We start from the raw sequence: 13,739 nt of genomic DNA on the forward strand, positions 1-13,739 counted from the left end.
TCGGATCGAATTCGTTTTTTTTTTAAATTTCAGGTCTCGACGAGAGGAACACAAAAGTCCAATACATTTTTGCCGTACCATCAATAGTTTAGCCAAAGATTTGAGTTTTTCGTAACGGGATAAAATGGCCATAAACGTCTAGTATTTTACAGATTACATTTGGACATCAGCCCTTACAACTCTGCCAAATTTGGTTCAAATCCTAGGTTAACAGGTCATGGCCTCCCCTGTAAGTTTATCCTCTGGAGACCCCGTAAATCGTATATGTTTATATACGATTTGTATATGTTTTACGCCATTAATATGATTTAGGAATCTCGTTTATAATATATTCTAATTTGTATATTTTCTGCATTGCTCGTCAGATTGAATTTTGTACCCACTTATAAATAAATAGATTCTTACTCTTTGATCTTGGGATTTGTTTGGTCCCATCCCTCGGCGCGGTTCCAATACATAAAAAAGTAATTTCAGTAAAACACGAGCTCGATCGGATAGCGAGACAACGTGACATACGACCCTTGAAGTTTAACATGTGAAACGAAATGTGCGTGACACCGCCACTCCTATTACAAGCTACTCCATTTACTTGGCTATTTTATTATGTGTCTTATCTACTGAAATACTGCGGATCTTCCGTCTTGTTGCCACAGTCGCTGTAAGCTACCTTCTTCGATAGATATGACTCAGACTGCGAACCTTTGATCGTGGGTCCAGTAAATTCGATCGGGGAAAAAAATACTTTTACGCAGATATCGAGGAATTAAAATGAATTACAGCGATCCATCGCCGGATAAGGCAAATCGTCCCTACGGCAAAAATGATTTTCACGTGCATTTGGCACGTCTGTCACGCACACGCGACGCACGGATATGGATAAGGTTAATCAGAAGAATTCGTCGGTGAGTTACGGAGGACGGGAAATCGATTCGAAAGGGCCCAAGACGACGTTTCCCGTACGGTCTCAAGCGAAATAACGTCATTCCCGTCCCGGCAATATCGCACACGAAGACACACCAACCCCTTTCGTGTACACGGGGTGCCGCAGAAATGCAGGAACCATTCATTCGGTGCTCGTCGCCTCGCGGTTTGCTGCGCAAGATTGCAATTTAAGCGATCGGCTTCGAGGCAGACCGGGTGAAGCACTTGGCTCGCAATATCGAGACGTTAATAATGACAAATCTGCCGCGGGTACATCGTCGTCGGCTACGTAATTAAAACGCCCCGAAAACGCAGATTAACGCGAGTGCGCCAGCCAGGCGGACCCCGGCCGCCGTTAATGCATTTTAATTAAAGGTACGAACGCCTAATCCTCCTCGTCGTCCGAAACATTAATCCCACGCGTTAATTACAGCGTGCATCAAAGAGCACATACACGCGTGTACTGGGTGGACCAACAACTTTGTCCACCTTGAATATCTTCTAAAGGTACGGAGAAAATTTTTACGTAAAATCGTGTGGTATGGAGGAACTCGTGATATGCAATAATTTTTATGTAAAACGTAACATCGAATGCATATAATGCCTATGAAAGTTATATCATACAACTTTTCTATAAAAATATACGTGTACGATATCTTTAAAAATAACGGGGTATATTCGAGGCGGTCAAAATTGTCGGTGCACCCTGTATACGCGTGTGTCGCGAGCAGAATTTTTCCGTAGGCAGGGAACACGGCGAGGGAAACGCGAAGTTTCTCTCCGCTCGACGCGTTCTGAATTTACCAGGCAGCATCGAAACGAAGTTTACAGGGCTCTGGCGTCGAGCAAGATGAATACCGATCGACAGAGCCTCCATTGCGAAACGAGGGGAAAAAAGTTCGCCGTTCGTCGGCACTCGAAAGGACATTTCCTTGGCGTCGCGACGCCGGCTCGCCTACGCTCTCGCGGAGTCTTTGCTCTCGAGAATTCACGCTCCAGTTACGTGACCGGGTCACGGGGTCGGCGTCACGGGGAAGCCACGGTGCTCAAAGGAACGCTACCGTCTACCCGACGCCGCGCCAAATAGATACACTCTAACGAAACCGTGACCGACTAAATTTTCACCTCAAAGTAATTACGGGGAAAGTTTGTCGCTCGCCGGGGTCGACTGACCCCTCCCCTGCGACGCGTTATAGAAATTTCTTTTCAGGATAGAATTAAATCAAGTTTCCTTAACCGCTCGAGGGGTTGCGTCGCAACGCTGTTCGAAAACGGCGATTTACACGCGAAAAAGTCCAATTTTTTACAATCTCCAATCATTTTACTTTAGGTGTTACCAAGTTTGTAAATCCTTGAGGATATTTGTTTCAAACATTATTACAATGATTTAATTTTTCACTGTACACACTTTATTTTAGAATAAAAGCTTTTACAGAAATATACTTTTTCGCGTCTAAATCTTTTCACCAATTTTTCACTGGAAAATACCCGTTTACCATGTACGAAGCATTTCTTGAACCTTTCAGGACAACTTTTTCTTTTAGATGTCTGTGTTTATTTATAACGGGAAAAATGGTGTCATAGAATTTAATTTACAATTATATTACCTATCGGTGGACGTACGATTCTTTTATCGACGTTCCTTTTATCAATATCTCGAGAACTAATTAAAATCCCTTAACCTTTTGCGCTGAAAATTAATTGGCATTCCCACTTTAGAAGCGTACAAAACAAGCGCCAATGGTATACACGGTCTAACACTCATTCTTCCCAGATGAAATATCTCCGTTATTTAAATTAATAAACAAAATGTTTTCGTACACGGCAGCTGGTTATCCGTTGTACGTTATATCGAGGAACAAATGCGACGTTTTAACGAGGGAGTACTGTTCGCGCGTCGCTTCATCCTTCTGTCTTGCACCATACTTAATTATCCATCCCGTGTTCGCTCTCTCTGCTCTAAATATTCGCTCCTATCCTACTCTATTCAATTACTGCCCGATTGCTTAAACGCGGTGCCCCGACATATGTTTCATTCTACCTCTACATCCATTACGCAACCCACATCGTTCATCTTCCCAGCTTCGCCTAATATTTGTTCCTCGCAACTCCCGCTATCCGTTTTCGACTAACCTCGTTTCCCCGGGTCTTGTTAAACATTCCCATTTCCATTTTTCTAATACATTCATATCGCCGAGCCGTAAAGGAGATAAAGAGTTTGGCGTCCTAGGACGAAATCGATACCCGCAGCCGGCGCAGGATACGGAAAATCGGTCGCATGAATTATCAAGAGACCGTCTTCCCGATGCAAATAGAATCCCACCCCGGCCTGGTCGGGGGAGGAGGGGAGCAAAGCGGCCAGATAATTCGATCGACGATGCAAAATAAGCGGTAGATTCGATTTGCGTGCCCGACGACCGAGTAAGTCTTCCGTTTCGGCCTCGTTTTCGCGACCGACCGGGGTTCACGCAGCTCCGGAAACACGCGGGTGATCGATAAACGGCGCGATCAAAGGGAACGGAAGGGGACTTGCCAGCGCGTCGGTCTTTTTCCAAATCGAATTACACCTGGCCGGGACCAAGTATCCGAAGCAAACGAACCCCCCCTCGTTCCGCTGGATAATTAAGTTAAACACGGTTAGAGGCAAATTAGGGTTGCGAAAGGTTGCAGGGAGTCCGGCGTTAACCGCGATATTCACTAGCGAGCGAAAAGACCAGTCGCGCGGGCCAGAAGGGCAAAAGGGAGACAAGAATTGGCCTGGCTTTTGAAAAGAACCACCGACATAAAGGACGACTACCGCTTTTGTGGCCGCCTGGAACTGAGAACGGACGTACGGTCGGGATTTTTCGGTTGCTGACCCGTAACCGAAATAAAAACAGTCATTGATCGTCTACTTGGTCAACTTCGTTCGTTTTTATTAACATTATATCGTTCAAAATATCGGGATTCTGTTTAGATTCGTAATCGTTTATAATGAACTTTGCAACAGACACCTGAGTCCGATATGACAATCAAAAACTTAGCAATTTATAGCTGATATGAAACTGACTGACACATCCTGTTCAATACATTTTCCCAGAAAAATCGTGATCATAATTACGTGAGGATATCCTGTGTATGTTACCACGAACGTGGATGTTCGAACGATTCTCTGCTATTACAGCGATCGTTCACCTGCGCTTGTGACATCAGTGAATGTCGATTTAAATATTCGTCTATTTTTCATGCATTTCAATGCTAGTGATTGTAAATGTTACCGTAAAAGTAGAAGGTTAATGAGCGTACACTCTTACTAGGAAATGTTTACGATTACTAATTTGAATATTGAACGTGTGTACTTTAATGTTTTCGATTCACATTCGCCAGCGAAAGTGTACTTTCACTGCTCGCCTTCGGCAAATGCAGTTTAGGGTTTGAACATTCACGTGTATTTTCAGTAATTTGTCTCATAAACAGAACCTGATATATTAAATATATTAGAGAAGGGCTGACATACTGAAAACTTTTTCAAAGTTCGGGAAACGATCTCGAAACCTCGAGAATCGAAGACAAGTGTCTAAGCCACAGAGCCACGAAGAACTATACTTGTGATTATCGTAAAACTACATAGACTATAATTGTATTGCTATATTTTAGACTCGTAAGCCATTAAAACTTTTCTATGAACCCTTTAACGCAGTTCCAGAACTTTTCTAGATGCCCGAAAAATTCATAGGTTTTGTAAGATCCACAATATTTATCACGCGTGAAATTCTCTAAATTTGTTTATCAAAATTTTTTAATTTTGACTATTCTTCGGGTTAAAAAATAAAAATGGTATCTCGCGTTCTTGCCATTTCTTCTACGACGAATACACCTAAAAACGCGAGAGTTATTAAACAATAGGTTTAAAATGCGCCCTGAAATGAGCAGGCAGCGCGGTTTCGCGGTTGCAATTACAAGTCCGAATCCAAGTTATTTCCGCGAGGCGATCGACGGCATTTACATATAAATCGGCGACGTGCAAAGCGGCTTGTATCGGAGCGATCTCGCGCGGGGGCGCTTCCTGGATCGCGTTGACGAACGACCGGGGTCGAGCGCCGGCCACAATTTATTCAATGACTGCAACCGTGGTTTCCGATCGATCTCAAAACGAAAGGGCGTCCAGGCCGATTGCGTAACCAGTAAGCACGCGACGAACGTTCGCTCGATTAAGCTTCAACGTGTCACCGATAATTCGCTTCATAATTATGATATGAACCTAGAGAGAGAGAGAGCCATGATGACCTGTCACAGTCCCTTTATCTCGTTTCTAAATACAGTGACTCGCGAAACTGATCGCATCGTAATACAATCGACCCTCCACATACACGGTTTTATTTTTTGGCAACTTTTTCCGCAGCTACAAGCTACAACTTTTTACAACTGTTTGTACGACATAGATCCTTCGATACATGCATCGAAATTAAAACAAAACGTGGAAGAAGAACCATAGAAAAATATTTTGAAAGAAATCAAACTAAAATTATACTCTTCGCAAAATATAATAAATAATATGTAGAATGTACGTATGATTTTCCTGTAACCTTTCCATTGAGATGTTAAATCACAATTATTGATCATATCTAGTAATTACCACGTTTAATATGTTTTGTAGTTTTTGTATCAATGTAACGCTTTAAGGTATGTATCAAGCACCTTTCCAAACATTTATAATCAGAGATTACTGTTTTATTAAACGAAAAGTATAACAAAGGAACGTGATTAATTTCATGAGTCGCTGTATATGTACAGCGGTGTGTTTTCGAAAGATCGGAGGCAGAGGGAGAACAGTTGTATGCAAAATTCCTGCGCAACGTGGGTGTCGATACCGTGAAATTAAAATTCGGAATCTGTTGGCAACGTCTCGAGATCACGGTATATAAAATAACTCGACATTTTTCGGACGAGATTCGAGAAAGCTATGCGAGCAAAAATTCTTCTATCTCGGCTGTCTGAGCAACGCGAGTAAACTAGCCCCGGTAATCGAATTTCTAAGCGAGCCGAGAACCTCGTCGTAGCTGCTCCTGATTTCTCGTTAAAGAGACAGGCTAACTGCCCGGCTCTGTGTATTTTCTTTCAAGGAACCAGCCCACCTTGCAGAATATAGCATTTTTTTTCACACCTCGCCGGGCGATACATTGCGTTTTAACAGAGGCCGGCGTTCCACATACGTCGTCATGTACAAATTAAATTTCCACTATGGTTTTATCGCTTCGTGCAATAAAATCGATAAAAGTTGCTCATATGCTGAATGAAAATTGATTTTCTTAAAAAAGAAAACCGGGACAGGAAGTTTCTAACTCCGTGAATCAACAAATTTAGACGTAATTTACATCTAATAATATCTATATGTATTGTCGGTAGAAATATTAGATAGAATTTTTTTAAAATCTCTCACACATTTGTAGTGTCAAATAAAATATTTAAAACGGCAGTATAAATGGTGATCCATTCGACAATACCAGCAAAACGTTTGTAACAAAAGTTCGATAGTTTCGATGGGTACAAAATAATAAATGAGTATTTTTTTATAGATTGATATGTACAGATATACGTAGAAAAGGTCAATTTGAATATATTAGTCGATGCAGTCAATAATTTCTTATGAAAAAGTATTTGAAATAAAATCTCATTAATTTAGGAGATATTTTAATTTCAATATAACTATACAGCAATAGCCTGAGCTATCGAGATTACTCTATTTATACTGCTATCTCTTTTATCTCTTCGTGCTCTACTCTCTCTAAAAAAAAATTTAAAAAATTTATTTTTTGATATTTAACATCATATGATTTTATGGATGTTTGTAAACAAACGTTGTTATGAACTCTATTTCCAATCGATTAGCACGGTCTTATCTCACAATGTGTTACGAACGTATTTGCTTCATAATTTGCGTCTACGATTATTAAACTGGCAGATTACGCTCGAAATAAAATCGTTGATTTAGGTCAGTGGTTCTTAACCTGGGGTCAAGAATCAATTTATCTTTATCTTCTGGACGCTTTGAAAATTAATTTTCTAATTCAATGTACCGTATTCTTTTCGGAATCACTTTTCCATAAAACTGGAGGATATGTTTTAGTTTTGATAGTAAACATTATTTTCGTCATTTTTAAATTCACCTACAGTCGTTAAGCGTTTTCGTGAAATTCCTTCGATGCAACTACCCCTGTGCCGATAATGCTAGTCGTTTTCTAATTTTGGCTCCTACGTAAGTGTCGCGACGTTAATCGTTCAATTGTGCAACGCGACGCGTCACGTCGCGGCGCAAAAATCGGAGAGACGCTCGAGATGACCCGCGACACTTCGCGTTTTTGAACGACCCGTCGTCGATAATATCGACATCGAAATGGGTCATGGCGAATTCAACGATGTCAGATGTTTTACGCGCGCGGACAAAAACGCGACGAGCAGACGATAGGAAACCACGAGTAGTTTACTAACAACGAAAAGGTTATAAGTTCGCGATGGTGCTCGACAATTCATCCAATTAGGAAATTTTTGTCCCGTTTCCGCGTGGCGTGCCCGTCCCACTTTTTGCTCCCGAGAACTCCGTTTCTCTCGAGAGGGTGCATTAAAACAGTTTTCGAGAAACGTTCGCTCGAGAGGAAAAAAAAAACCGACCGGCAAAGAAAATTTAAACTGTACGGTCTTTGCCCCACCCCCAACCCCCCCTCCGGGCGTTTCGTCGCGTGTTTTCCGACAGTTGCGTGTATTAACAAAAAACGGAACGAAAGTTTTGCAAAGTGTTCAGCGGCGACTGTCTTCAACCGGAGAAAAAGACGAGGAGAAACCGCTCGCTCGCGAGCATTTGACTCGCGAGCAATTTTCAGCTACCGTTGTCTGGCAAGTTTCCCCGCGGCAAACTGCGTTCCGTCTTTTTAAATTACTCTCCCGGATACAGGTAGCCACGACCAACAAAACTATGGCGAATACGAGCGCCTGTAAAGAGACGTCTGCCACCCCTCGACTGCCTACCGTTAATTTGCCATTACGTAATTGCTGTCGTCGGTCCAAATTTTATCCTCGACGCGGTCCTCGACAGTTTTTGATTCAACGTTTCTAATTGCTACGCCTCAAATATTTTTCCAGCGTTACTAAAAGCGTGCCAGTCGTTCCATTCGCGAAAACGCCCCGGTTGTACATGCTCGTAATACGTTGTAATAGAACGGACAAGACTGTCTGGTAAGCCCTTTGTTGCCTTTTTAATGAAACAAATCTTTTACGTATTCTGTGTGTTTGATAACGTTCAAGCCCGAAAAGACCTCTTTAACAAATTTATTTCTGCAACTATATTACGTTTGTGGTTATGAAGCTGAACTCGATGAAAAATTAGAGGCAAATTTAATTATAATTATAAAGGTTCAAGAACGTTTCGTTGAATTCGCCCCCGTAGAAAGCGTTTAAAATGTTTTCTCTAAACCGCGTTCTTGATAATAAAGTGTAACACACGTTACCTGAATTGCAGGTATAAAATTAAAAAATGGCGGAATGGAATATTAAACGTCAACTAAATTCTTTATATTGATTTCTAATATTGTTAAATTATAAAAGAGTATAGAAGGCATAAAATATATTTTTTTTAATGATTTAAAAAAAAACCTTAAGTGCGTGAATCACTTCTGGACGTATCTTATTAAACTCTAAAATCCAAGTTTATTAGAAAGACTCTATTTAGAAATTTCGAAAAGAAAACAAGCTTACAATCAAATGTATTTATAGTTGATAAGAGTGTGTAAAAGCAATTAAAGACATAACGGAGTCTCACCTGAGGTAGACAGCGATGACCATGGGCGGCCTGTCCATTCTCAGGTCGGTGGGGTTGGACGGATGCAGAAACACCGGCACGTGGAGCTTGGACCTCGGATAGAGCGGTCCGTGCGGTACCAGCAGCGTCAAAGAATCGTCGGCCTTGAGCTCCTTGTAGTCGGCTCGGTTCGGAGCAAGGGGCACCTGTCCGAGCGGTGTGACTGGCTGAATCTGAACTCTCGGCCTGCAGAAGCCGGCCCCGCTGTCCGTGGAACCGGCGTCCTCCGTCCGTGGCTCGAGAACGGAGTAGGCGACTTGCACGAGCCTTGGCAGGCTCTTGGCGACCTTGACCCGACCGGAAGCGTCCGGCGGAGGTAACGGTGCCCACCAATCGGCCGGTATGGTGATCTGAGCGAGACAGACTCCGTTTTCTCCGTCGGGACTGCAGGCCGCCGTCAGGACGGAGGACGAGGACGAGTAGATTGAGGAGGAGGAGGAGGAGGAGGAGGAGGAGGAAGAAGACGAAGATGAGGATGAGGAGGAGGACGAGGAGGAGGAGGTTTTCCCGTTGTTTCTGCTCGCTGTGCTTCTGGACGGGGCTGCTAGACTCGCATGCAGGACCACGCACACCCTTTGATGCCTCGCCAACAGCAACTGACGTCTACCGCCAGCTTCACTTCCGGCGTGGAAGAGCACTCTGAGCACCGGAGAGTCGCGCGGCACGCTGTTCCCAACCAGATGAGCGGACATGTCCAAGTGACGCGCCCCAAGCTCCTGCGCGTCCAGGATCGTCGCCGCTGTCAGATTTCGTCGCGTTTCCGGTCCCGGAAGCGCGTCCAGCGGGTCGGGGACTATATAGCGAGCCGGGACGGTCTGCTTCGTGCTAAATGGACCGTACGTCGCGCGAACGGAGACCGGCTCGCTCGTCTGAAACACCGTGAATTTGTCTATCGAGAGGACGGACCCTGGCGGCGGCGACGGCGCCCCGCTGCTCGTCGACGTCCCCGTCGACGGTGATATCGCCGGGACGGCGTCCCCTCGTACTGGATAGAACTGCCTCGGCGTGTGCTTCAGAAAGAATCCGCCATCTTTGTTCTCGAAGTGAACCTCCACCGATGCCGCCACGTCTGTAACGAAACCATCACTTCGGATCAGCGATAACACCATTATTATGCAACTATCATACAATACAGAATAACACCATTATGTACGCAAAGTGAAATAAGAAATAAACAGGATAAACTAATGGTTAATACGTTGTCGCAGTCATTTTGAACGAAACCATTCCCAAGCTAGACAAGTCGATTTGATAACTATTTTATTTTTCTAAAAATTAATATTCAGATCCCTGATGCATACTGATTTTCATTTTCCTTCCAAACGCTCATTATTTAGTAATAAACGACGTTTGACGATGGATTAATAACAAGAGTTATTTCGTAATTGGTAGTCTACAAGTTGAAAATGTTAAAATGTTAATGCTATTTTCGTTTCTTGGTTTTGTGTATAATTATTAATATAAATATACACCGAATTAAATAATACGCAACAACGGTAGAAAATAAACTCCAATACCTTACCAGCGTGTCATGAACCAACAACCAATCTAGATTTCCTTAGGGTATGAATCTTAAACAAATATTGCGGTTTGTCGACGAACACACTAGGGAACGATTATTGACATACTAAAAAATTAATGGTTCTGCGTCTAAGGAAGAGGTAAGAGAAGGCTGCAGTCCTCGACATCATTATTTCAAATACCACTATTTTATAACAACGATTTTAAAAATGAATTCTTTTTGACCTTTTCAAAGAAATCTATAGTTTGATTAATTTTAAGAAAATCGTTTATAGATAAATATTTCTTTGATATTAATATTAAGAAATTCAAATCAATGATTTATTTTTCAAGAGGCTAAATATTTATTTTAAAAGATATCGGTGGATCGCCGTTTTGAAAGTAACGTTCGATAAATTTTCAATATAAAAATTCATAAGAGCCATAAATTGCATCCTTCTTTTTCTTATTTCGAGTTAATAGAAGCGATTGGATTAATTGGTATGAGCTACCGGTCAGACGGTAGCATCGTGTTGGCGATCGCTATTGGTTTACTTTGCATAGTATGAATCTAGCAGCGGGAGATCACAAATAAAACACGGAGTAGGGGAATTTTAATTATCCGTTTCTTTCCGAAAGACTGAAATTAATTTTCAGAGGATGTACGCGTGTTTTCCTTAGCGCTGTAATAAATCCGTTGGCGTCGCGGAAGAACGTTTCCATTACACCCGAGTAATTTACAGAATTTATATCCGCATTAAATTAACATAGAAATGAACACGGGTGAAGCACGGCATCGCGTGCGCCTTGCAAAGAGCCAAACTTTGCAACATCGTTCGTCTCTATACTAAACAACTAGAGAGAATGTCTCTGGATGGAATTTAAATTTAGCGATCTGAATTTTTCCTAATAAAGTCCTTGGTGCTATATACGACGATTTACGAGTGCTTTTAGAACGTATACATGCTCGGTATGTTATATTTTTCTAATTTGGTCTCTCTAGGTAGGATATAAAGGAAGATATTAAAAAAACCACCCTTTCTGGTTTCACCTGAAAAGAAAAAATGTACAGAGTACCTTTAAGAATGCTTTTCGAGGACGATGGAAAAACTGTTAGAAACGAATCCATCTTCTTCTTCATCTCCAGTTGTCGAACCATTTAAATATTTAAAATAAGTAATGGAAAAACCAGTAAATCGAAAATCGAAATCGAGAAGAAGAATAACTTCTCGTCTGTTAAAATATTTTGAACGTAATTTCATTTTCAATACGATGTGGAAAATTGTTGTAATCCGTGGTTTGTCTTGTCTTGTTAAAAATTCTAACTCTTAAAAGATGGATATTTGTGGTGGAAGACGGGACGCAAGGAAGCAATTGTGCCCCACCGAGCGCACCACTGACTCAGGGGGGCATTCTTTATAGCGCCGTGCAGTATATGTATACTTTCCAAGGTACACACTGGTCGACTTATTACACGAGGGAGCTTCGATTCGCTCCACTCCGGTCGAGTGCACATCTCGATAAAAATTCCCTACATACAAGTTCGAGTGAAAAGTCGTGTAGAAATATCAATGGTATCCTCCCCGTATTGCGTTATTTTCCACGCGGTATCGACACCCTTTCTTCCGCCGTATTCCTGATAAATCGTGGAATTCGTTTCGCCGGTTGATCGCGCGTCGCGGGATCGTTTTCGCGATAAGGCACAGTTCGGAAAATTCTCCCCCGTCTGAACAAAGTTCGCGTACTTATGCGCGTTCGAAAGTCCGCACAGGTGAACGGAGAAGTTGTAAATCGCGGCGTGGCAAGGCGTGGCGTGGCACGGCGCGACTGCGCTCGATTCGGACATAAATTTCCGGGGAAATCCCCCGTTAAGCGCCAGCTGCCTGCACACCCTCTTCCGCAAAACGTAGGAGAACACGCGGAAAGGTGAGACCGATTCGGCCTCGGACGCTTATCTTTCGGCGCTACCAGCTCGACGGTCCCCGTGTCTCGTCCGAGCAATCTTTTTACCGTCTCGCGGGCCAAAAAGATTTCGTTTAACCCTCCCCCTATGACTTTCGAGTCACATAACCACGCAGGAAGCCTCCGAACGCGTATAACCATGAATGGATTCTTTGTGTAAAAATAAAGAAAAAATATAGAATGAAATTTTTTCCGGCGTAGCTTAGTTCTCGAGAAAACTTGGTACACTCGCTTGCTGTTTTTTATTTTGACCAAAAAACAGTTTTAGGAGTGTTTTCGTCAATTCGAAGGAATTCTGTTTTTTTTATATCTTTGTTAACCCTTTGCACTCCCATGTCGAGTGTGATTCGACATCAATTTTTATCTCAGGAGCACCTTCGTCAAGTCCCACTCGACATTTTTTCAAGCCCAAACCAAAGAGATATCGTACACTTGAAAATTACAAAATACTACAACAACAGTGTAAATAAAACAGATATTTTAACAGGTAAATTTCAAATAAAACACTTAAAGGCGTTGGGTGCTGCTGGTAACAAAATTGAAATATAATTCGGAGTGCAAAGGGTTAATGTTTCCTCAAAAATAATTGTAGGTTTGAGATCGTTCTGTCTAATTATTATTAAACATATACTTTATCGAAATTAAGTGTACGATGGCGATTTGTTGAAAAGAAAGCTTCGTACAGTCTGTTTACCAAAAAGTGCGTTCGATCGTTCTCGTTTCATGGCAACAAGATGTTTACTGTTTTGAATTTATTCAGCGTTCAAATACAATATGCTTCGCGAGCTCGCAAATCGAAGATGCTCCTTCTATCGAGAACCGGAGGTCGTCGTTATCGAAGTTGGTATCGCAGCTTCACTTATACGGGGGCACGTCGAACCATTGGTGCCTCTTCGGTTGGCTCTCGTCCAGCTCGTACTCCAAACATCGTCTAGGATAGCTGTCAGGGATCGTTAGAAGGTCCTCTTTAAAGTGGTTCAGACTCGAACGCTTTCGAAATGGTCGAATAATCCGGGCAAATCCGTACGATCGATAAACACCTACTCTCGCCATAAGGTCTGTTGCAAGCATACTTTGGGCCATTGTAATGGGTTGGTGCATACGTTGGAAGCTGATTTTTTTTACAAACTACAAGCCAATGTGTTTTTATTTTCGCGAGTCATTGCAAAGCTGAGCTTTCACGCGTTCTTTGGCGAACTTAGAAAAAATTACAAAAAACCAAAATTACAATACGACATTCTTCGTGTATGGCACAAACGACCCAACAGCCTTAGGTACTTCGAAGACGTTCATTTCTATTTCTCTTTATAAAAACTAAATACTTGTAATGAAACTTATGGCAAAACTAGACGCATTCGTAATTATGCTGGATATAGCGTTGTTCAACTCACATCGACGCGCGTTTGCAACCAACGATTGGGTAATCCTCGCGAAAGCATTTAGTGTCTAAGACGTTGAAGTAGAAATATCCTACGCTGTTGCTGGCGCCGTCCTCGGATTGACGGAGACAGTCGATGAACTTCTC

General features: G+C 42.3%; 1 protein-coding gene across 3 annotated transcripts in view; it reads right to left on the reverse strand.

Moving 5' to 3' along the window:
• LOC122401741 (transmembrane protein 132E) overlaps nucleotides 1-13,739 on the reverse strand; it is a 137,219-nt gene that overhangs the window by 46,211 nt on the left and 77,269 nt on the right. For all 3 annotated transcript variants that reach the window (XM_043404075.1, XM_043404073.1, XM_043404076.1), the window contains exon 2: nucleotides 8,714-9,821. In XM_043404075.1, the coding sequence (XP_043260010.1) occupies nucleotides 8,714-9,821 (1,108 nt within the window). The remainder of the gene's footprint in view (nucleotides 1-8,713; nucleotides 9,822-13,739) is intronic.

This window comes from Colletes gigas, unplaced genomic scaffold (genome assembly GCF_013123115.1).
Source record: "Colletes gigas isolate AHSC1104 unplaced genomic scaffold, ASM1312311v1 Colletes_gigas_Sc00027, whole genome shotgun sequence".
Classification (NCBI taxonomy): domain Eukaryota; kingdom Metazoa; phylum Arthropoda; class Insecta; order Hymenoptera; family Colletidae; genus Colletes; species Colletes gigas.